Genomic DNA, 26,116 nt, shown 5'->3' with positions numbered 1-26,116 from the left:
ATGAGGAATTCCTTGAGAATCTCTATAACTAGAAAAAATAGTCATTTCCCTGCAGGTGAGCTGGGAATGAGCTACTGCAAGCTTAGAGAGGATGGCCTTTGAGAACTAGGTAATCTTGCCATGCAAAGGCAAAAAAGAAGTTATGAAGGAAAAGAACATTTATTTGGCACCAAGTGTTGCAATGATCACAAATGTGGACATGGACACTTTGCACTTATCCTTCTCTATATGGATCCCAAAGAACAGAGCAGTAGGCCCAAAAAATGGTTGGCTAAAGATTATCCTCTGATTTCTTAACACAGCAGTGTTTTTGCTCATAAATTTGGAGCCAGAAAGAACCTTACAAGAATTTAGTCTAAGTCATTTAGTCTAAGTCTTTCATTTTATAAACAAGAAAATAGAGAGATTAAAACCCAAAAGCAAAATTCAAGTCCAGATTCTCTGACCAAACCCAAAGCTCTTGGCATTACAACATGTGGGTACAAATGATAGAATTATTTAATTAGAGCTGAAAGGGACTTTAGAAAGCATCAAATTCAGCCTTCTCATTTTATAGATGAGGAAACTGAGACTCAGAGAGAGGAAGACATTTGTACAAGATCACAAAGAACCGCAAAAAAGGAATAATTAACCATATTTATATAATCATAACTTTTTTTTTTAGTTTAGTTGTTTGGTTTTTTTGCAAGGCAATGGGGTTAAGTGGCTTGCCCAAGGCCACACAGCTAGGTCATTATTAAGTGTCTGAGGCCGGATTTGAACTCAGGTACGCCTGACTCCAGGGCCGGTGCACCACCTAGCCGCCCCAAATTATAACTTCTAATAATGAGGATATGAGTACTTACAACCACTTCAGGAGATTCATTCACATTTGACTGTGCCTGGTTAAGGTACTCAACCTGGAGTCAAGGAGACCTGGGTTCAAATCTCACTTCAGATACTTACTGCCTGTATGACCCTGAACAAGGCACTTAACCTCTCAACTTTTCAGTATCTACATTCATAAACCAAGGGGCTTAGACAGCTTTAAATCTATGACCCTATAAACCATAATCCCTTAGTTTTCTCTCCCATAGTAAGAATGAATCGTGAGAAGTCACATTCCCTTCTGAAGAGCAAAAAGTAGGCAGATGGTGTTGAATGTTGGGCCGACTCATACTATGCTGACTTTATGCTTCAATTGCCTATTACTATAATACATAAAGAAGGTGATTTGGTAGAGTAGGAAGCACACTGATCCTGGAATAAGAACTCTGTCTCTGTAGGAGAATCACTTTCCCTTTCTGAGCTAGGGTTTTGTGATGTTCCACTTAGACGAAGTGTAAACACCTAGGTACAATCAGGTATCTATGTCACTAATCTCCATATTCTCAGAAATCACTGTTTAATTCACCCTTAGCGTGAAGAGAATATGAAATTTTTCTCAACTCCTCCAAGACCCCACCATAGCTCCAAGACCCCTTAGTGAACTCCCAGGTGTTAAAACAACCACTAGACTTTATTCTGCTTTAGGATCCAAGAATCCTAGTTGCCACAGGCTAGCATGTAATATTCTCATACCCAAGAAGCAGATTGTCTTTTGTGTCCAATGATTTCCAAGCATTGTTCAAGGTACCCTTTGGTTTTTTGGTTTTTGTTTTTTTAGGTTTTTGCAAGGCAATGGGGTTAAGTGGCTTGCCCAAGGCCACACAGCTAGGTAATTATTAAGTGTCTGAGACCAGATTTGAACCCAGGTACTCCTGACTCCAGGGCCGGTGTTCTATCCACTCTGCCACCTAGCCGCCCTCAAGGTACTCTTTGGGAAAGGAAAAATAGTCATCCAGACTTTCATCACTAATACAAGAGATAAAAGTGCTTACCCAGGAGAGGACATGGCCTTGACTGACCAGCACCACAGCTGATGCAGTTGCCATCCAGGTAATCTCGGTAGGACTCACAAGGGTAGGCAGTGATGTTGCAGTCTTTTTTCAGAGAAGATAAGTACAGAAACACAGACCTCTGGTGGTCACATTTGAAATACGCCAATCCTTCATTATAAACAAAAGGTTAAAGTTATGTTTAAATACTCATATTCATCTTGCAAGCAATAACTATTATCACAGTTGTCACACATTTAATAGGGCAGGACCCTCCATCGATGACTTCCATTTCTTCTCTATCTCATGGCAAAGAGAGGAAAATATGAGGGAAGAGTCTGGAGATAATTAGCACAGTAACCCAAGCGAGCCAAGTATGAATTCATGGTGAAAGTAGGGCTAAATGGAACCTAAGCAGCTATCAAATCCAACCCCCTCATTTTACAGATGAGGAAATTGAGGAACACAAAGATCCAATGACTTGTCCATACTCAGCAGCCGGTAATTGTCTGAGGTAGGATTTAAATCCAGGTTTTTCTGAATCTAAGCAACCTCTTCCTGACTCCTTGTCCCATATATGATTCACTACGTGAAGCTGTCTCTCCAATGTTTCTGAGTCAGAGCCTTGATTACAGAGGGATGGTTGATCTTTAGCCATAAGATGCCAAAATTTAGATTCAGCATAGCAGCAGAACTTAGAAATTAATTAGCAAGACTAATTAAAATAGCTATTAATTAGTGACCCAATTCCTCCTCTACTGGTAATATCTTAGGTGAGCATCTTAGTCAATCTTGCTTTCCTTGAGTAGAAGCCTCTCTAGTAGTGACCTGGTCGCATCCTGAGGTTTCTACCTCCATGAGTCCCTGGGACCTGGAACCTTCTGCTAGGCCACCTGCCAATGAATTGATCTTAAAAAGGTGATTTACAGAAGCATTTCACTGATATTTGCCCTGCGCAAATCTTCTGAGAACTTCCCTGGATAACCAGAGTCACTTAATTGATATTCCTACTTCCCAATAAAATTTTGCCAGAGATTCTGGCAAATATATAAAGAATAAAAAGGCCCTTATTAAGGGCTCAACATATACCAAGAATGGAGTTTACAAACAGAAAAATCTAGAGCTTACATTGTAAATCAGGAAAACCCCTCACTTGGGAGGGTTCATTGCTAAGGTAGATTAAAAAAAATCCAGGGTTCTAAGGGTTCTGCCAAAAGGTGCATTGGCAAGTCAGACGGCAATGCCTGGAAAATCCAAAGTTAAAGAATAAGGACAGACAGACTAACAAACCTAGAGATCTAGAGAGCTCAGTGACAGAGAAAAGGGCAAGGCCAACAATAAGGAAAGCAGAGTTGTGGATGATGCTGAAATTGCAAATATGGATGAATGGAATGACAGATGAAGGCAAGTTTGGAAGAGAAGAAGATTTGGGGGGGAAGGAAAGGAATGTAGTTGTAGACTGGTTGACTTTAACATGTCTCTGGGAGTGGTACCAACTTCAAAGCATCTAGTGAGCAGTAGACTGGATTTCATCATAGGAGAAAGAAAGTCAGGACTAAATCCAGATTTGGAAATCATCTGCATACTAATGATAGTTAAACCTGTGAGAGGCAATGAGGTGATTGAGAAAGAATGTATAAACAGAATCTTTCTCTTGGGGATATGTATGTCCCCAGTTAGGGCATGTGAGGTGGCTAATGAGCCAACAAAAGAGACCAAGAAGGAGCAACCAGAGATGGAGGAGGAGAGCTAAGAGATCAGCATTGCTAAAATCCAAGGTAGAGAGAGAACCCAAGGGAAGAGAATGGTTAGTGGTATCAAATGAAGAGGCCAGGAAGACAAGGTCTAAGAAGAAGGCCATTAGATTTGGCAATTGAGGAACTTTGCAAAGAGCAAAAGTTTCTATCTGCCTTGATGGAATGAGTGACCTCATCAGTGAAATCATAGAAATTCTTAGTAACTGAAGTATGACCCAATGGGCCATGGGACCTTCTATTTTGTATTCTATTTATTTCTCTAAACTTCATATCCCCTCCCCTTAGAAAAAAAGCTCCTTGAGGGCAAGGATTATATAGTTTTTCATTCAGGAGGCTCTAGTGGTGCCAGAGAACAAAAACAAGCAGAAGCTCCTTTCTCTCCTACTCAGTCAAAAGGAAATGGGAGCCAGAGAGGGAAAAGGCAAGCAGGATTTGGGTAAAGTCAATCGGCAGATTTGAAAAACTCAAGGGAAAAATAAAATTTGTCTAAGATAGAACAGAAATTCTTGTATTGGGATAAGAGAGTAAAGACCCAGGTGGACATTTTGTTCAATAACATTAAAATGATAACTATTCAAAGGTCCTTTCTAATGCAATATTTATTATCATTTTCCAGTTGCAAAGCATCTGTACTTACCACTAAATATTGTTTGGGGACAACCAGGTTGATCCGATCCTCCATTTGGATAGAAATCAATATTTCCTAATGATTCTTTGAAGCCCAAGGCTAGAAAATAAATCACCAAAGTATGTAGGGTTTCTAGGTTACTTTTAACTTATTCAAACTTTTAAACATGCTATTTCCTCTTCGGAATAAGGGGCAGGCAGAATAGTTATTAGAATTAGTATTTGTTAGGTATTAACATTCCTACTTTTCAAATAACAAAACTGAGGTCCAGAGACATTGTGCCTTCCGCCAGATGCCATCGAGCTACTTGAAGAAGCTGGCACATAGCAAACTTGAAAGCGATCCATTGCCCCCACCCAAACTTTAGCAATACATCTGGTAACTGCTTGCATTTCTTCAAATTTGAAAAATCTTCCAATCATCCATAAGACATTGGATTAAAAATAGCATACAACCTAGCAATAAAGAGAGGGAATATTTCAGAATCATTTCAGAAGACATGGGTCGGGTCCCAATCTTGCCTTTGGACTCTTCCCCTCTCTTTCTGGGCCTCAGTTTTCCTATCTGTAAAACAAAGGGATTGGACTAGATCTGGAGTTCTTAACCTGGTTTTGTGAACTTATATTTTTAGGAAAATATTTTGACAGCTGTATTTCAATAGAATTGGTTTCTTTTGTAATCATGATGTATCTTAATTGATGCATTTAATAATGTTGCTCTGAGAAGGGCTCCACAGCCTCCCCTAGGCTTCCCAAAAAAGTCCAGGACATAAAAACAAGTTCAGAAAGCTTCAGATAGTTGCTAAGATCCTTTTGCCTCTTAGATTCTATGGGTCCCTGAATATATATACTTCACCAACAAAAAATAATTTAAAAGAAATAACCAGGCAGTTAAGAAACCTGGTCCAGTTTTGACATGTGGTAGACACATCTGTCTCTACTATATCAAGACATGTCAATCTCAATTCAATTTTCGTAGTTATTTTAAGAGACACCCATCAGCTGTGGAAAAGTCATCTTCTTTGGGGATTTAATGAACTGACTAAATAAACTCCATGAGACTGTGATCTTGTCATTGTAAGAAGATCTAGGCCAAGTCCCACAGCCACACACACACATCTAGACAGACACATTCCTTCCATTCTCTTCCTTTCTTTTCCTTTCTGAGGTTTCCAGAATCAGGGGTAAACAAAGACAAACACTAAGTCAATGCATACCATCTGTGTCAGAATGAATGACATCCACAAACTGGGCATCTGTGTGATCCAGCCGCTCATTTGGAGGTTTCCCATTGAAGGAGGGTCCTGCAGGATCCAGACCTGGAATGGAATGAGAGGGCACGTGGGCAGGGATGCCCCCTCAAGTGTGCTTTGGGGAACGGTGCTTTTGGGTTTTCTCTGATACAGTTCTCCATACATTCAAGTGTCTCCTTCTGTCTCTGTTTGATGGTGACTCAGCTCATCTGGGAATGTTCTGCTCTGTTGTCCACAGAGTGGGTGGGTGCTTTGGTGAAATGGCCCAAAGACCTTTCTGCCCAAAGCTAAAGAATCATCAGAGGATCTGAGACTTAGAGCCGGAATAGATCATAAGAACCCCCAAATTTAGGGGATCTTAGTGCTTATCAAGTCCAAATTGCTTTTTTCTTTCTTTTTAATTTATAGAATAAAACAAATTTTCCATAACAAAGTATAATAAAAAAGATGATTGCACATGAAGCTGCAAATCTATTATGCTCAAATTGCTATTCCTCTCAAATATACAACAAAATTATCATGTAAGTTTCTTTTTTCCCCCTTTTTTCTTTCCCTCCTCCCTCCTTCTCCCCCAAACCCTAGAGATGGCTACCATTAGACACAAATATATATATATATATATATGGTATATATAAAATTGTTCTATACATGCTTCTATTTATCACATCTTTCTCTGGATACAGATGGCATTTTCTTTGTGCATCCTTTATAATTAATTTGGATATTTATAATAGTCAAAATAATTTATTTGCTCAGTCATTCATAAAACAACATTTCTATTACTATATACAATGTTCTAGTGGTTCTGCTCATTTCACTCTTTGTTATTTCATGCAAATCTTTCCATGTTTTTCCAAAATCATTGAGCTCATCACTGCTGATATAGCACAGCTGTTTTCCAACACAGTCAAATACCTCAACTTGTTCAGTCATTTTCCAATCGATGGGCATCCCTGCAGTTTCTATTCTTGGCCTCCTATAGGTTCTTTTCATTTTTCCCTAATCATCTTTGGATGCCCATCAAAGCATATGGATGGTTTAATAACTCTGAGGGCATAATTTCAGATTGCTCTCCAAAATAGTTGGATTGGTTCACAATTTCACCGACAATGAATTAATGTCCCAATTTTTTCACATCCCCTCCAAGATTTGCCACTTTCCCCTTCTATCATTTTATCCAATCTGACAAGTATAAAATGACATCTAAAGGTTGTTTTTTTTTAATTTTATTTATTTAAGGCAATGGGGTAAGTGGCTTGCCAAAGATGACATAGCTAGACAATTATTAAGGGTCTGAGGCTGGATTTGAACTCAGGTACTCCTGACTGCAGGGCCAGTACTCTATCCTCAAGGTTGTTTAAATCCACATTTCTCAATCAATGATGATTTAGAGCATGATTTTAAAAGACTACAAATTGTTTTGATTTCTTCTTTGGAAAATTACCCGTTCATATCTTTGACCATTTATTAATTTGGTGAATACTTGAATTCTTCTAGAATTGACAATGTTCTTTATATAGCTTAGGCTTGAGTCCTTTATCTGACAATTGTCTATAAAATTTCTTCCCAATTTTCTGGTTTCTTTCTGAATTTAGTTGCATTTCTTTTATTTGTATAATATCTTTTTAAATTTTTAAAAATTTTTTATATATTTAAGGCAATGGGGTTAAGTGACTTGCCCAAGGTCACACAGGTAGGCAATTATTATATATCCAAGGCCGGATTTGAACTCAGATCTTCCTGACTCCAGGGCTGGTGCTCTATCCATTGCACCTCTTAGCTGACCCTGTATAATCTTTTTAATATAATCATAATTATCCATCTTACACCTCACTCTGCTTTCTTTCACTTGTTTATTCATAAATTGTTCCATTATTCACAAATCTGATATGTTCTGTGTTCTTCTAATGTTCTTGACTTTTTGTTTTTCCAAATGACTTTTGTTATTTTTTTCTAATTCATTAAAAAAAATTAGTAATTTAATTGGCATGGCAGTGAATATATGAATTTGGATAAAATTGTCATTTTTATTAAATTGGACCTGCCTGCCCTTGGACAATTAATATTTCTGCAGTTACTTAACAAATCCCTGTTTCTACAAGTAAAGCAGCTGAGCCTCACAGAGAAGTGATTTGTTCAAGATCACACAACAAATAAGGACATAGTTTGATTTGGAACCTTACTCCTCTTCTTCCAAAACCTGTCTTTTCTCCAAGGCCCCACACCAGAAAAGAAGGAATAAATCACCTAGTAGTGGTATTATTGGATCAAAGGCTATAGGGGATTCAATTCTTCTCAGCAACATAATGATCCAAGTACAAATGACTCACAAAGGAAAATGTTATCCACATCCAGATAAAAAACAGATGGACTCTGAACGCAAATCAAAACAAATTTCTTTAATTATTCTTTTTCATGGTTATTTTTCCTTTTGATCTGTTTCTTCTTCCACAACTGAGACCAATATGGAAATATGTTATAGAGGATAGCACATGTATAAACTATACCAAACTGCCTCCCATTTTTCAGAAGAGGGGAGGGAATGGAGTGAGTGAAAAATTTGGAACTCAAAAGCTTGTAAAAAGAAATGCAAAAATTTTCACAATGTATAATTGAGGGGAAAAGATAAAATGCTATTAAAAAAAGAAGTCACTTAACATTCAGATCTTTCTATCAGTTCTCTAAACCTACAGAGGATTGTGCCAATCTGAATGGGGAGGGGCAGTTTTCTCCTGGAAGGAAGTCCTATGAAATCATTGGTCTCGTTCCTATATCAATAAAGATATGTATGTGTATGTATAATATTTTTCTATGGGATATATCCAGATATATGTGTGAATATATACCCAGCACAGACACATATTTAATTAGCTGTTGGCCTTGTAGGGAATCCTAGAGTCCAAACAACATTAGGACTTAATTGTCCATGAAACACAAAATAATGCTGCTCAGAGAAGGCCCCAAAACCTTACCTGTAATTCTTCCAAGTTTCCCATCAAACATCTGTCCAACAAATCCAGCTATGTGGGCCCCCAGGCTGACACCAATCATGTAAATGTTGTCGAGAGATGCTCCATTGGCCTATGATTTCAAGAGGGAGTCACCATCAGTTGGGTCAATGGTGGCAACAAGGAACATTGGGTCAAGCTTCCTAGTTGTCTCCTCCCTGCTCTTCCCCCAGGTCTTAATCCCTAATTCCTCCAGGGCTCTCTTAGAGAAAACAAACATAAACCTCTTTGAGACATTGTGTAGGCAGAGCCAATTTTTCCATGCTCTTCCCCCTAAATGTACCCATACTAATAGGTTGGCATTTGCACTTTTATTTACTTCATCAGAGCAATCCAATCCAACAAGCAGGTATTAAGTGTCTTCAAGATTTAGGAAGTGGAGGTGGCAGGGTGGTACAGTGGAGAGAATATTGACCATGAGCTCAGGAAGACCCTCTGTGTCACACAGTAGCTGCGTGACTCTGGAAATATCACTTAACCTTTCCCAGCTTCAGATTCCTCCTTTGTAAAATGGGTCTAATCATTGCCCATATCTTATAGGGTTGTGGTGAGATCCAATGCTAAGGATTGCTGTTGTCTCTGAAGAGGACTGATGACATCACAGGTGATACCTTGGCTTGCTCATGAACTGGGTTACACAAAATCATCATCCTCACTCTCTCCTCCAGAGTCACTGGAGTACAGTGTCAAGACAACTGGTGATGGCCCAGTATGCAGTGGATGGCCTTGGCATCCCTGGTGGCTAACCTAGGTCACAGCTGCCTTCACGGACCTTGGAACAGCTTGGGGCAGACATCCCCCCTAATTCACCAAGAGCATGGAGGCCTGTTGGTTACTTTCAACCTGGTTTAGTCCATCTACTGACATATATATATATATATACATACATATAAATATATGTAGATATTTTATATATATGATATAGATAGATATATAATATATACATATATATAATATAGATAGAATATATGTAGATATAGATACTGAAAGTATGTTGCAAACCTTAACATACTATAGATGTGAGTTTGCTATCCTAATTATAATTATTGCATAATTATATTATAAAATAATAATTTAAAGAATACAAGTTGGTGGGTTTCTTAACACTGTGTGTCCCTTCTCCCAATGTAGAAGTGGAAGGGGCTCAGGTCCCTTTTGTCTTTTTATTTGTTTCATGGGCTAACCTGTTCCTAAAGATCTGCATGATCAAAAAGAAAGTGGGTTACAGACTGAGAGAGCAAGGGGGTAACAAGGGTCAGCCTCCACCCTCCCCTGGAGCCCTCCAGATGCCAGGAGAAGTTAAGTGTGCCTCTCTGGGTAGACTCTCTGTGGCAAACTTATGAGATGACATCAGAAAGAACCACACACGATGGATGGGCAAGGTAGGGGTACAATAATAATGACAATAACAGGCATTTATACAACTTTTAGGATTTGCAAAGCACTTCACCCAACAATCTTTACAGGAAACTAAGACCAAGAAGGTGACATGATTTGCCCAGGGTCACACCACTAGGATCTGAGGCTGGATTTGAACTTGGTTGTTCCTGAGTCCAAGCCCAGGGCTCTGTCCGCAGTCCCTCCTAACTGCCTCCAATAGTATCCCAAACTGCCAAAAGCTCACTAACTATGGTTAACACTTCTATATCCATCAGAAATTCACAAAGCACTAGACAAAAGATAGACGAACAGTGCTGGAAGGTAGTTGCAGTTATTACCTCCATCTTACAGAGAAGGAAGATGAAGAAAACAGATTGACTTGCAAAGGTCACACAGTTAGTAAGTGTCTAAGGAAGAATTCAAACTCAAGACTTCCTTGATTTTCAGTGAAGAGCTCTGTCTCTAGGGTACCAGGCTGTGTCAATGCAAAGAACATTCACATCTTTGAGATTACTGACCCATCATATGTCCAAGTATGTGCTGGGGACTCAAAGAGAAAACAAACAAAAAAAGTCCCTGGTCTCAAGGAATATTTAGTCTATTAGAAGTAAGAGATTGGGGAAAGGTTTCTAAGGGAAGGGAAAAACAGGATTAGAAGAGAAGGCATCCCAGGCATGGGGCACAGCCTAGGCAAAAGTACAGAGATGGGAGAGGAACAGCAAGCCAGTCAGTTTATCTGGAATAGAGCGTCCATACCAAGCATGGGTTAGCTGGGACCAGATCTTAAGTACTGTACAAGTGAAGGAGATTCCATTTTATCTATGAGACAATTTCCTGAGAATGGCATGTGCTCTAGAAAGGATATTTTGACACTGTATAGAGGATGGACTGGACCAGAGGTGAGAGAGATTAGAAACCAATTAGGAAGGGGCGGCTAGGTGGCACAGTGGATAAAGCACCGACCCTGGAGTCAGGAGTACCTGGGTTCAAATCCGGTCTCAGACACTTAATAATTACCTAGCTGTGTGGCCTTGGGCAAGCCACTTAACCCCATCTGCCTTGCAAAAAAAAACCCTAAAAAAACCCCCCGAAACCAATTAGGAAACTATTGGAATAGTGCAAAAAATTGAGGGATCAGGAAGAGTAGGAAGACTGAAAAATGACAACAAATTTGTTCCTTATTTGACAAGGGAAAGAAAGGAGGAAGGGAAGTGTGAATTAAATACCTTCTTCCACCCTTTCCCTAATGACATTCTTGGACACCATGCAGCTTGTATGTTCTTCAAACATCACCCAACCCAGATCCTCACCTGTATCTACAGCTTAGCTCACCCCTTCACAATTGTGAACTCCCCAAAGGCAAATGCAATGCTTTTGAACCATAACCTGCACATCATCACAAGGACCTGGATTCAAATCCCAAGTCAAAGATATTGAGTAGTAGTGTCTCTGGGCAAATCACATAACCCTGATTTCCAGAGAGACAGAGACAGACAGACAGACTGACAGAGACAGAGAGAAACAGAGACAGAGAGACAGATAGGGAGACACAGAGAGACAGACAGAGAGACAGAGAGAGAGAAAGAGAGAAAGACAGAGACAGAGAGATGGGGGGGCACATTGCACATTTTGATTCTTAGGGATAGGTTTGCTAGTGAATATGTTGCTCACATGAACAGCCTTCTTACCAGCATTTGGTCAATTGTTTCCTTTAAGATCTCAGCCACCTGCCAGGTGTAACCGGAGGCGATGCTATAGATCAAATTTGTGGCTCCTCGATTCCAGTCGACCACAATGACATTCATGTCTTCAACCTGGAGCAAGCTCTCGATCAGCTCGGCCAGCCAGACTGGCTTGGAGCCCGTCGGCCTGTAGCCATGGATGACAAAAGTGGTTTTCTTGGTCGTGTTGAAGCTCAGAGGAAGGACAGAGTCGATCAACTTGGCACAGGTGAAATTCTCTGTATACCACAGCAGTCTCACTTTGAGGCTGGTGCCCACAAGTATGTTGGGAAAGTTGAGCTTGGTGAATGTGTGACATTCTTCATCTGGGTCTGAAAGTCAGAAGAAGAAGGGAGCTCAGAATAGGTCCTCCCCAGGAATGGGGGGACAGGCCGTACTCCAGGGCTAAAAAGGGACCTCCCAGGGGCAGCTACGTGGTTCAGTGGCTTAGAGCACCAGCTCTGGAGTCAGTAGGACCTGAGTTCAAATGTGGCCTCAGACACTTAATAATTATGACTGAGAGACCTTGGGCAAGTCATTTAAACCCATTGCCTTGCAAAAACTAAGGAAAAAAAAGAAGGGAACTCTCAGGTCCCATTTTTTTTTAGGTTTTTGCAAGGCAAGGGGGTTAAGTGGCTTGCCCAAGGCCACACAGCTAGGTAATTATTAAGTGTCTGAGGCTGGATTTGAACTCAGTTCCTCCTGACTCAGGGCTGGTATACCACCTAGCTGCCCCAGGTCACATTCTTCAAATGCCTCATTTTATAATACATGTTATGTGACCCTAGGCAAGTCACCTAACCTCTAAGTGTTCCAGAAAGGATCTGTATCTGGTTCCCTAGGCTCATGAAATCCTGGGTGATCCCTGAAGAGCACTAGATAATATAACGTGCTGGGGGTTGAAAGAGAAGAGAAAATGTTAAGAAGGAGGTGTTTATCAATAGGCAGTGAGGGTCAATGAAAAGAGACCTGGGTTTGGAAACTGAGGATCTGGGTTCAAATCCTGCCTTTGTTATTTCCCAAAATCTTGGGCATATCACTTAACCCCACTCTTGACTTCAGTTCCATTTTCTAAAAAAATGAAAGGATCAGATGACTGGACTAAATGACCTCCGAGGTCCCTTCCAACTCAAGATCTTTGTTTCTTTGACCAGTCTAGGTCTCAGTTTCCTCATCTGTTAAATGAAAAGGCTGAAAATATAGAAATGATAGAGGATGACTTCTATGATCCTAATGTCCAACACTAGAACAAGCTTAAGTAAGATGAACACCAAGAAAACACTATGAATTTGTTCAGTCCAGGTTGAGATTACTCTGTTTATATTCACTTTCTCACCCTATTAATAGGCAAATTTTATATTTATTTATTTTTTAAACCATGTAACTATTTTCTTTATATTGTTAGTTGTATCAGTGTATAATGTGTATAATAGCTTCTGATAATTTCCTGAATTTCCTCTTTATTTGTGTGGATTCTCCTTTTCTAATTTTTTTATTTTGGATATTTAGTTTTTCTCTTTTTTATCAAATTAGCTAATGGTTTTCTATTTACTTTGTCTTTTTAAAAGTAGGTCACTATTTATCATTTCTAAAGGGGGTTCTTATTTTCATTTTTACCTTTTCTTTTTAAAAACGTTCCATATGGGGGCAGCTAGGTGGCACAGTGGATAGAGCACTGACCCTGGAGTCAGGAGGACCCAAGTTCAAATCTGACCTCAGACACTTAATAATTACCTAGTTTATTTGTCGCTAAACCCCACTGCCTTGCAAAACAAAACAACAACAAAAAAAGTTTCATGTATATCCTATATCAATTTGCTGTCTTGGTGAGGGGGAGAGAAAGGAGAGAGGGAATAATTTTTACAAAAATGAATGTTAAAACTAACTTTACACATAATTGGGAAAAAATACTATTAAGATTTTTTAAAAAATCATCCTGAAAATAAATTCTGTTTGTGATTAGTGTTTAAAAAAACACATACACTTTTTAAAGCATCTTTACTTCTGCTCCTACTCCTGAGTAAGTAGCAGGACTCTTCGAGTAAGCCTCAAAATCATCCCTCCCTGACCCACAATAAACTCATTCTGAAAGGCAGTGAATTAGATCTTATTGGAACCTTCTTCAGAGAAAGCTTCCTCTGAAGGCTTTCTCTGCAGGAAGGGTTGGAAATACACATTCTGAAATGTTGACTTGTGTATCCCAGATTGCCCATATCTTTACTACCTTAATTCAACTAAATTATACCAAAACCCAGAACCTTCTTATTAGGTAACCAGCAATATGCTTGATACTGAGAATATACAAAAGAATCTCACATTCTCAAAGATGGAGGGGACCTCAATTCCCAAGAATTCAGTAATCATCTCTACCCACTTCTACATATCCAACCCTACTCTCTCTCCTGAGCACCTGTTCTGAATCAACAGGAGTCTATTAGATACTTCTGTTTGACTATCCCGTGGACATACTAACCTCTACATGTCCAAAGCAGGATACCTTATCTTTTCCTCTATACACAATCCTTTCCCAAACTTCTCTTATTTCACTTTTGGGTACCACCATTTTTCTGTCCCACAGGCTCACAAGCTGACTTTCCTGGTCTACCTCACATATGACATTACAACCCTCCCCCATCTCTAGTCCTTTATACATGCGGGAATGCATTGGCTACCTCTCTTTGAAACCTTAATGCCCCTCAAAGCCCATCTCAAGTTTGAACACACTTTCTGAACCAAAGCACAAAGGAAGAAAAATAAATGCTTGCTGAATCTAAATGAATTGAGTTGGAGAAAGAAGAAAGAATAAATGTTTATTTGGTTGAATATAATGGAACTGTGGAAAGAAGGAAGAACAAATGTTTATTGAATGGAATGGAACTGTAGAAAGAATGAGGGGCATTTGTTAAATTGGAGCTAGAATGCATAATAAATATGTTGATTGAATTGAACTGAAGACATCTTATGTTCACAGACTAAAGAAGAAAAGGTATAGTTCTTTGATAGACTACAGCATATCCTAGTATTGATAAAGTGGTCGCCCACTCCTTCTTCAACATGTACAGCCTCTTTATTTTGTAATCTAAAACCTGCTAAGTTACAAGCCCAAGTTGTTGTACTGGTCATATTAGGTAGACCCAAGTGACTGAAACATGCTAAACAGGTTTCTAAAGTTGTGCCTTTTCCAATGGAATTTATTTGATACTTGGTGAGCTAATCTTTTTTATTCAGTTCCTCTGCCCCAGTTCCTTCTATGTCCTATCTGCTGATCCGAGTTACTTTCTGATCAAGCTAAGGTTAAGGGTAAGACGCCCATTCTAAACCTGTCTGGTGGCAGCTCCAGCTCTGATATTTAAGGATCACCAGCAATACATAAATAAACATGTATCGATCAGTGAATAATTATTAAGTTCCTATTGTATGATAAAGACTATACTAAGAGCTAGAGATAAAAAAAAGAGGCAAAACTTGCTATCTTGGGGAAAGGGAAGGAAAAGGAGGGAGGGAGACAAATTTGAAACTCAAAATGATACCAAAATGAATATTGAAAATTATCTTTACATGTAATTTTTAAAAATTATTATTAAAAGAGAAAAAAAGAGGCACAAGTCGGTCTCTGACCTCAATGAATGTAGAATCATGCAGCATGACCCATGTATTTCTTCCTTTCTTTTTTTTTTTAAGGTTTTTGCAAGGCAGTGGGGGTTAAGTGGCTTGCCCAAGGTCACACAGCTAGGTAATTATTAAGTGTCTGAGGCCAGATTTGAACTGAGGGACTCCTGACTGCAAGGCCAGTGCTCTATCCACTGCACCACCTAGCCGCCCCAATCCATGTATTTCTTACAAGCTGACAAATGAGGGAAAAAACCTCACAGATGAACTATTCCCTTTTATGACTGTGAATGAGATCTAACCTTTGGCCAATATTTGTGTTACTTGTGATGAATTTTATTTGCAGTCTTTCATTTGGTCAAACTGATGAGAAAATCCTGGAGACTGGGGGGAAAGTCCAAGGTAGAAACTGGCTTGTGTTAGGTGAGGAGACTCACTCTCCTTCTCCATGTAATAGTAATGTGTACAGTGGAGCATAACTGCTTGCCTCATACCAATCTGGAGAGATGGATTGTGTTAATAGAGTCATTCCAATTTTACAGGTGAGGAAATTGAGGCTCAAAGGATTAAGATGCCAGAAAATTGATAGGTTGTTAGAGTCAGATCTTCCCTCTTCCAAGTCATACGTTCTTTCCAACACACCACACAATCACTTGGGAATCTGAAATTTTTTTCGATAGAGAGATCCTAGTAGGAGCTTTAATTCCTAAATCACAGGATCAAGGATTTAGAATCATATGATCCCAAAAGAAGGGGCCCTAAAGGCTCTCTGATTCAACCACTTTATTTTATAGAAAAGAAAAGAGAAAAGGTGGCAGGACCCTGAAATCACAGAATTAGAAATCCTGAGGGACCTAGTCCAAGTGCCTCCTTTTACAAATGACAAAGCCATCTCAGAGAGGACTTGCCCAGTGTCACATAGGAAATAAGTGGCAGAGTAGGATCTGAGCAGTGAGTTCTAAGAATGGATTCAAGGAAAGAAGGAGAAGAGAAGAAAAAAGAGAGGTAGAAGGAAGAAAATCAGGAGAGCTTCACTGTTCTAAGAGGAAATGAAAGTAAGTAGAAGTATGGATCTAGGAGGGAGAAGCCCAAGATTCAAGTCTCAGCCATGTAGAATATTCCTAGCCGGATTGTATGAAATGGATCTCTCTGACATTGTCTGTTAAATTTTTGTTTTTGACATTCAATTCCAAATTCTTTCTCTCCCTCTTGCCCTTCTCCCACTCATATCACAAGCATGGGATATCAGACAGGGGAAATCATGAAAACCATATTTCCATATAAGCCATGTTTTCAAAAAAGAGCAAGAAAAATAAAGTAAAAAAAATTATGGTCCCCTACTGGTGGATTTTTGCAGAATCAATTAACTACAGCAATGTGTACCTGTATTTATTATTTTTATTATTTTATTTTAGGCAATGAGGTTCAGTGACTTGCCCAAGGTCACACAGCTAGGCAAGTATTAAGTGTCTGAGGCTGAATTTGAACTCAGGTCCTCCTAACTCCAGATCCAGTGCTCTATCCACTGCGCCACCTAGCAATTCCCTGTACTTATGATTCATAGAAGTAAGATATTTCCTAAACTGGGCTCATGACATCAGGATGATACACTTCCCCTTTCCTATGACATTGTATTTCCTATGAGGGTACTTTCCTATGAATACACCTGAAACCGTCCTGGTTCTGAGGCCAAGATTCTCTAAGTCTCCCAGGAAAAGGGCTGGCCATGACTCACCTTCCTCCTCCTCTTCAGACCAGGCTCTTGAATTACCCTTATCCTTATCTCACTACAGTCACCCAGGCCACTCCCGGGCTTCTTTCCTGCTCTGCCCTCCCCCGACTCCGAACCTTTGTCCCACCACCTCCCCAAAGTGCAGTCCAAACATAGGAAGACCTCCTCCCCGCCTCCCCCATATCTGCCTGCTAATATCTTTGGTTTTCTTCTAGGTCTAATTCAAATGGTTTCTGGGAAATGGTCTGTTCCACCAGGAACTCCTAACCTTCATCTCTAGGTTTTGAGGTTTCCTGCTCAGAGCCAGCAGAGGGCCGAACTTCTGAGGTTCCCCTCAGTTCTAAAGCAGGCCTCAGGCTGAGTTTTCCAATGTCTTATTCCCATCCTGAGAATAGCCAGCACCAGCACAGTGCTTTGCACTGTGTCACAGCTTAATGATGTCATTTTTGTTCAATTGTGTCTGATTCTTTAGGACCCCATTTGGGGTGTTTTTGTCTAAGATACTGGAGGGAGTTGCCATTTCTTTCTCCAGTTCATTTAACAGATGAGGAAACTGAGGCAAATAGGATGAAGTGACTTGCCCAGGGTCACATAGTGTCTGAGGACAGATTTGAACTCAGATCTTCCTGACTCCAGGCCCAGGACTCTATCCACTGTGCCACCCAGCTGTCTGGGAGCAAATTCAAATATCTATATAAAATATATAAATGAAGGAATGAATGAATAAATAAATATAACTATATATATTTATATTGTGTTTGCTTATGTATGTATGCAGATACATATAATGCTTTGCAAACCTTAAAGCTATATACCTGCTGACTTTCATCAGTATTATTTATAAAAATAAATATGGAAAAGTGGCCTTCATTCTCATCCTGTGAGTCTATGTGCTATCCCTGATAATAGGGATAAAAGGCTAAAAATTAAACCCTTCCCTTCAGGAAACTTATTAATTAGGATAATATATACATATAAAATATTCTATAAAAGAAATCCAAAGTAATTTTGTGGGGAACGGTGCCAGCAGGTCTGGGAGTATAGGGAAGGGCCTCATGTGAAAGGTAACAGAAGCTGAGCTTTGAAGGCAACGACAGCACTGGAAGTGCAAAAGAGGGGGTAGATGGAAAATGAAAGGGAAGGAAACAAGCATTTATTAAACTGCTACCCTGCTCTAGGAACAGGTAGCAGCTCTTTTGATCCTCATAGCCCTGTCCCTGTGAGATGGGTACCTTTATGTGTTCCATTTTACAGATGATGCAACTGAGGCAGACAGAGTTAAAGTAGTTCAAAGGTAAGCTTAGGATCACAAAACTATACATGTCTGAAGCCAGCTCTAACCTTGAGTCTTCCTAGGACTCCTCTTGCTGTGGAGCCTTTGTGAGGGACAGTGAGAGGTTCAATCAATTTGGCCGTTGCCTGGAAGGATTGATTACATATGAGATCAAACAACACAACTTTTCACCACATGATCTCGAGCAAGTTAGTTTTCCTTCCTGAGTCTTAGTTTCTTCCTTTGTCAAAAAAGGGTTTTCTAAAGTCCCGTGGAACTCTCTGGGATTCTCTCAGCACGAAACCTCTCCATACTGACTGAGCATTGGAGGTCGAGGGCTCTTGATCTTCAGTTTGGAACACAAACTTTATCAAGTGTTGGTGGGAAAGGGGAGTGGTTTCTCAAAGTTTATGAAAGAAAAGAGGCTATCTGCAAACTGTCTGGCCCTGACACCAATGTCAGAACACACTTGGCCTATCATTTGTGGAAAAAGACTGGGAAGGGGTGGCTAGATGGCACAGTGGATAGAGCACTGGCTCTGGAGTCAGGAGGATTTGAGTTCAAATCTGGTCTCAGACACTTAATAATGACCTAGCTGTGTGGCCTTGGGCAAGCCACTTAAAACCCCATTGCCTTGCCAAAAAAAAAAAAGAAAAAAAGAAAGAAAAGAAAAAGGCCTGGGAATGCAAGCACTTTATCTCTGGGATATAACCTAGATTTTTTCATTTGTGTCACTATAGGAAATTCTTGATAGGGAAATTTCTATAAAATCTAACACAGTTCCTGGAAAACAGCAGACACTTAATAAATGCTTTCCCCTTGATTGATCAAATGCTTAGCAATTTATACTCTTTTCTCAGTTTTCCGTTTCAAAAAAATTCCATCAATGAATCAAATCTGAAGATTTTTGTGAATTTGGTATAAACACATCTCAGGGAGCAGGATTCTAAAGGTGGACAGGACCCAACTGAGAGCCTCAGATCTGACTCAACTCAATTCCTCAAATCACCCCCCCCCCCATTCAGAGGAGAGGAAAGAAGGGATTAAAAGTTAACAAGGCAGGTGGCTAGGTGGCATAGTGGATAAAGCACTGGCCCTGGAGTCAGGAATACCTGGGTTCAAATACAGTCTAAGACACTTAATAATTACCTAGCTGTGTGGCCTTGGGCAAGCCACTTAACCCTGTTTGCCTTGCAAAAAAAAAAAAAACTAAAAAAAAAGATAACAAGGTCCCTCAGGGTTTGCTTGAGACTTTGGATTTGAACTATGAACTGGTCTTGTTTTAGCCCCTTTAGATGACTATCCTTTCTTCCACCCCTAACCTTTCTTGTATGAGCAGGTAGATTACACACAGATGCCCCATCGTCATTACAATTTCAAGACAGAGAAGGGAGGGACCTATTAAAAAAAAAAACTAAAAGATTTGGATTCATTAGGACAAGATGATGTCGGCTCTGACTTCTTACGAGTTTGTTCATACAAATGTGAATATGGAGCAACTGAAGCCCTTTGTGATATGAATACTCTAAAGATTGATGCAGCTGTGAACAAATACTCCTAGCCCAATGAGCTAGTCAGGAAGACCTGAATTCAAATTCAGCCTCATGTAGTTACTAGCCCTGTGGCCCTGGGCAAGTCACTTCTCCTGTTTGCCTCACTTTCCTCATGTGTAAAATGGAGACAATAATGGCCCCTGGAGGGCGGTTCTAAGGATCAAAGGAGAGAGTTTTTCCGAAGTATCTGGCACATAGTAGGTGCTATATAAATGAGAATGATTGATGATGATGTTTATTCTTCATTCTCAAAGAAGACCATGGTGATACCATGTGAGAGGGGCTGTGCTAAGTCCTCAGCCTCATTTTTCTCCTCCAGAGCCATCTGGGTCCAGTGGTCTGATATGAATCAGGACTATTGGAAATGGCTCTGGACATGAGGTGATCAGGATTATGTGGCCCAAGGCCACATAGATAGTTTCTGAGGTCAAATTTGAATTCAGGACCTCCTGACTTCAGGGCTAGGACTTGTGCCATCCTGTGCCATCCAACTACCCTCATTTTTTAATTATTAATCTAGCTGTCCTCAATTATTATTGGCCAAGGAAGTCAAATGTGTACACCTTTTGGGGGCAGTAATCTCTAGATTTCCTATCTACAATGAAATACCATTGTTTGCAGAAGGGTTTACTCATTCAGGACTTTGTAGCTCCCTTGTTAAACTTATATTTCTGTTTTTTTAACTATGTGTAAGAGAAGTATATAATTCCTTATGAAAATTCTTATGACAATAAATTTCCTCCAAAGAGACACTCCTGTGCCATCTCAGGGCCTTTTCCCTGGCAGTCCCCCAAGCCCGGAATGCCTTCTGTCTTCACTTCTGCCACTTAGTTTCATCTGCTTCCTTCTAGACTCAGCCCAGATTCCACTTTCACCTAGGGCCTCACCTGGTCTTAGTCTCCTCCCTTCCCCCCCCCCCCCCCAAGCTGCCAGCACCTTCCCTTGGAGATTTCCTTCCATCCTCTCTATATACAGTATTTTTGTCCCTGCCTTCTCCTATCCAAAGGTAAGTTTCTTGAGGACAGGAACTATTCTTACCTTTTTATTTTTTAAATCACTAGCACTCATCATAGTGATTGATTGATAATCAGTGATTTTTTTTTAAATTGCATACTGATAGAATAGCTATGCTCCTATGTCCATCACCTGCATTTTAAGGAACATCCCAGACTCTTAGGATAACTCCTAAAAACACACCCTTTTAGCTTTTGTCTTAACATTACAAGTCAGCTTTGTTCTGGTATTCAGGGCAGCCTCTGAAATGAAGCAAGGAGAGCCTAGGAAGATTTACAAAAGACTAACCCTGGTCAAAGTAATAAAGTTTAAACTTCATGATTTCAATAGATGCTGCCAAACTAGGCAATGCTAGAATTTTGAATTATTTTTAAAAATGAGATTCCCAAGAGATTGGGTTGGATGGCAGAAAACCCACTGCAGACTATTAAATTAAAATTTGACCAAATAATCTGAAAAGTGGCTTGGAATTTGGCTGTGAAAGACAACCCTACTGACTCTGATTGCAAACCTATTTAAATGTGTTTATCATAAAGGTGCCATAAGTCAATCTAAGGAAAGGAGTAAAGAAAGAAAATCATTATTTTCTTCTAAAAACCCCCTTCTTCATTAATTTTATCTTTTTCACAAAACTTCCCCAGCAGATATTAAAGATGAAAAGGTACAACAACATCCTCGTATGATTTCTCTCTCATCACACCCAATTTGGATCAAGGTACAACATGGGAACAAAGTAAAGACTGACAGAGTGCTTTCTGGGGGGGGTGGGGAAGTAAGATTGGGGGGAAAATTGTAAAACTCAAATAATATCTTTAATAAAAATTAATTTAAAAAATAGTCCTCCTCCCCCCATAAAATGAAATAAATAACTAAAAAACAAACTCTTTAAGCAAAGAGCTTACCAGAGCTCACCGACCACGCCAAACAAATGAAGATCAAGAATCTCAGCATGAGGAAAGGCAAGGGTGGGTAAGCCTGGGGAGTCAGGAAAGGCGGCTTTCCTACAATCTCCCTCCTGGCTCCAGATTCTGAGGCTCCCTCTGTCTCGGTTTGGAGAGCGAACTAAGCCAGAGGTGAAATGACAGCAGGAAGTTACTGAGCAGAGTGAATGGCTAGGTTGGCCTTTCATGCACACACACCTGGTCAGAACTCTAACTCCACCTCTTTTCAGGGAAAAGTCATGTGGTATCCACCTTCCCACCCCCATCCCCACCCCAATCATTCTTGGCCACAGTAGTATTCATATTTGCAAAGTGATGAATTCAAAACAGTTTCAGGTCTATGTGGGTGGTTTACCAGTAGCTTGGCTTGGGGTGTGGAAATCAGGAATGACTTCAGTCTTTTTTTTTTTTTTAGATTGCTCCCATCCTGGGAAGACAAATGAACAAGAAGAGGCAAAGGTCCACAGGCTTTGAATGGATCCAAATTACATTCAAAGCTGTCTGAAGAGTGAAAACCTAGGCAGAAGGCTTCAGCTGGAGAGATTAACAACCACACCACTTTTGTTTGCAAAGTGTTTGATGATAAGTCTCACAGCAATCCTACAAATGAGGGTCTATTATTTCCATTTTTAGAGGTATTGCCTCACAGCTAGAGAATACAAGTAGAATTCAAACTCATCTTCCCTCTCCATCTCCTCATTCTTCCCCTCTCCCTCCCCTTATCTCTATCACCCCACAGCTTCTGGACAATGGAATATTCAGTGTATTCCATTCAATGGCAAGAATGCCTTAGACCAAAGATCTGCTTATCAGAATGAATAATGATGCTTGTACTTTTACTTACTTTGATATGTCAAAATTGTGTGATTTTATAATTGTGGATATAATTGTGGAGGGGGAGGGGAGGGGAGGGGAGAGGGGAGGGGCAAGGGGGAGGAAATCATCTCCTAGTGGTCAACTCTTTGAATGTAGCTAGTCTGAGATATTATTCCAACTCTTTCACCATGAAGAACATAAGTCTTTTATATGATTTAGTGACTTAAGGGGCCTTACTCTCTTTTTTTTGAGAGATACAACATAATCACAAATAAGTTTAGTATAAATTAATTCATCAACAAACATTTATTAAGTGTCTACTTTCTTTGCAGAGGTAGGGGATTATGAGTATGAAGCACTGTGGACCCAGTTGATTTGGGGTTTTTTTTTGGTTGTTGTTGTTTTAGGGGTTTTTTGCAAGGCAAATGGGGTTAAGTGGCTTGCCCAAGGCCACACGGCTAGGTCATTATGAAGTGTCTGAGACCGGATTTGAACCCCAGCACTCCTGACTCCAAGGCCGGTGCTCTATCCACCATGCCACGTAGCTGCCCCCAGACCCAGTTGATTTGTTGATTAGTTTTGCTAAACAGTTTTTATTTCCCCTTCTTCTTTGTATTCTTTATTACAAGCATAGGTTTTTTTAGGGAATGGAGTAGAGGATATTTTGGAAAAGAAGGTGGTGCAAAAAGAAAACATTAAAATTTTTACCCAGAAAAAGACTATAAGCTCCATGCAGGCAGGAAGTCATGTTTTTATATATGCACCCTCACAGCCTAGCATATATTAAACACAAGAATGTGAAGTTACAGGACCTGGATTTTGTTGCTTTCTATCTGTAGGACCTAGAGGAACTCACTCTACCTCTGGGGCTATTTCCTCTTTTGTAAAATGGGAGGGGGTGGACTAGGTGAAGTCTGAGGTTCCCTTCTGAGACCTCTCATGAGCCCATGAACCTTTATGCCATTGACCAGCTAAAGTTTGAGTTTCAGAGGCATAGGTTTTGGAAGAATGGAGTGTTTTTGTTGTTGTTGCTTTGAAAAAAAGAAAATGTTATGAAAAAACTTAAATGAATTCAGGGGCAACTAGGTGGCACAGTGGATAGAGACAGGATTCAAAGCAAGCCTCAGATGCTTAATACTCAGCTGTGTGACCTTCATTCAGCAAGTCACTTAAGTCTATTGCCTTTCAAAAAAAAGAATCCCCAAATAATAAATGGTCAAAGAATATGAACAAGGAGTTTTCAGCAGAAAAAAAATCAAAACTATATATAACCATATAAAAATGCTCTAAATACCTTCTTTTGTTTTGGTTTGGTTTTTTTGGCAAGGCAATGGGGTTAAGTGACTTGCTCAAGGTCACGCAGCTAGGTAATTATCAAGTCTGAGTCTGAATTTGAACTCAGGTCATCCTGACTCCAGGGCCAGTGCTCTATCCACTGTGCCACCTAGCTGTCCTATAATCACTTTTGATTAAACAGTGTAAATTAAAACAACACTGATATGTACTACCTTACATCTATCATTAATATGACAAAAAAGGGAAATGACAAATAGTGGAGATATGGGAAAATTGGAATGCTAATGCATTTTTGGTGGAGTTGTGAGTTGATCTAACCATTTTGGAGAACAATTTGGAACTATGACCAAAGGGTTATAAAACCCCATACCCAGCAATACTACTATTTGGTCTGTATCCCAAAGAGATCAAAGAAAAAAAAGGCAAAGGTCCTAAATAATGTTCAAAAAAATTTATAGCAATTCTTTTTGTGGTGTCAAGGAATTGGAGATTAAGGGGATCAATTGAATTGGGGAATGGTTAAACAAGTTGAGGTAGCTGATTGCCATAGAAAAGTATTGTGCTATGAGAAATAATGAGGGGAGTGATTTCATAAAAACTCGATATGAACTGTTACAAGCTGAAGTGAGCAGAACCAGGAGAAAAATGAACAGTAATATTTTAAAAGTAATTGATTTTGAAAGATTTAGCTATTCTCAGCAAACAGTGCTCTAACACATTACCAAAAGACCCATGATGAAAAATGCTATCTACCTCCAGAAAAAGAATTGATGTATTCTGAATGCAGATTGAAGCATCCTTTATTTTACTTTTTTACTTTTATCATCCTTTTTTACATCCTTTATTTTACGTTTTTACTTTTTTTTCTTTCTTTTGTTTTTTTTTTCTGTTCTCTTAGCAATATGGCTAATAGGGAAATATGTTTCACACCTGAATAATCTTTATCAAAGTATTTGCCTTCTCAAGGAAGAGGGAAGGGAATTTAAAAATAAAAAAATGTTTAAAAATTCAAAAATTTAAAAATTTAAAATTGTTTTTACATTTAACTGAGAAAAATAAAAACATTATTTTTAAAAACTACCAAGAGAGGGTCCTGTGGTGGTGTGTTGGGAACTGATAGATTAAGAAAAAGAAAAGAGATTGAATAGAATATGTTTAAATAGGAAAAAAAATTAAATAAAGAATGAAAAATATCCCAGAGTTCACCAGTGTCTGCACTGGTGAAACTCAAAAGTCACACTTCAGGTTAAGGAAACATCATCATGAGCTTTGGTCCCTGATCCTCAATAACTCCAGTGCACCCAAGGCAGAGAATGAAATGAGCAAGACTAGTAAGAAATCAAGACCACTCTGGGGACAACTGCTCCCACCCAGCACTTCAAAACTCATTAAAGTAATGCAATCCAGACAAAAAGGGAAAATGATCAACGTTAGAGAGTTTGTGGGAGGAATGGGACATTGGTGCATTGCTGGTGGGGCTGCTCTGGAGAGCAATCTGGCACTATGCCCAAAGAACAATCAAATTGATCATACCCTTTGACCCAGCAATACCAATATAAGACCTTATATGGTCTTATAAGAAATCGTTAAAAATGGGAAAAGTCCTACATGTTCCAAAATATTCATTGCAATTCTTTTTGCAGTGGCAAAGAATTGGAAATTCTTTGGAATTCAATCGAAAATTGGGAAATGGTGGAACAAATTATGGTATATGAATATTATGGAATTCCATTGTTCTATAAGAAACATGAAATGGTCAGAATCTAGAGAAGCACAGAAAGAATTACAGGAACTAATGCTGAGTGACCCAAGAGAACACTGTACACATACACATTAACAGAATTGTGAGTTGATAAACCTTGATGATGCAGCTCCTCTCAGCCATTTAGAGATCGAGGACAACCCTAGGAGACTGTTAAGGACAAAGTCATCCATAAAAAAGCAAAACAAAACAAAAAACTACAGAATCTGAATGAACACTAATGTTCAATTTTTAAAAAATTTTCTGGGGTGGCTAGGTGGCGCAGTGGATAAAGCACCGGCCCTGGAGTCAGGAGGACCTGGGTTCAAATCCAACCTCAGACATTTAATAATTACCTAGCTGTGTGGCCTTGGGAAAGCCATTTAACCCTATCTGCTTTGCAAAAACCTAAAAAAAATTTTTTTTCTTTGCTTTTCCTTCCTATTCTATAGTTTTCTTTATCTTTCCCTTAGTCCTAATAACTCAGTAAGAAAATGACTAATATGTAAACATGTTAAACACAAATGTACAATATGCAC

At 39.5% G+C, this 26,116-nt stretch overlaps 1 protein-coding gene across 1 annotated transcript in view; it reads right to left on the bottom strand.

Moving 5' to 3' along the window:
* LIPH (lipase H) overlaps positions 1 to 21,874 on the bottom strand; it is a 31,818-nt gene extending 9,944 nt beyond the window's left edge. Inside the window, exons 1-6 of the mRNA XM_074189562.1 lie at positions 21,686 to 21,874; positions 11,570 to 11,934; positions 8,466 to 8,574; positions 5,458 to 5,559; positions 4,251 to 4,340; positions 1,860 to 2,027 (exon numbers count right to left, since the gene is read on the bottom strand). Of these exons, the coding sequence (XP_074045663.1) occupies positions 1,860 to 2,027; positions 4,251 to 4,340; positions 5,458 to 5,559; positions 8,466 to 8,574; positions 11,570 to 11,934; positions 21,686 to 21,734 (883 nt within the window). The 5' untranslated portion in view covers positions 21,735 to 21,874. The remainder of the gene's footprint in view (positions 1 to 1,859; positions 2,028 to 4,250; positions 4,341 to 5,457; positions 5,560 to 8,465; positions 8,575 to 11,569; positions 11,935 to 21,685) is intronic.
* Positions 21,875 to 26,116: the final 4,242 nt, after the last annotated feature.

The sequence above is a fragment of the Macrotis lagotis genome, chromosome 5, assembly GCF_037893015.1.
Source record: "Macrotis lagotis isolate mMagLag1 chromosome 5, bilby.v1.9.chrom.fasta, whole genome shotgun sequence".
Lineage (NCBI taxonomy): Eukaryota > Metazoa > Chordata > Mammalia > Peramelemorphia > Peramelidae > Macrotis > Macrotis lagotis.
Note: the sequence above shows the minus strand (reverse complement) of the source record. Positions and strands in the feature narration are given on the sequence as shown.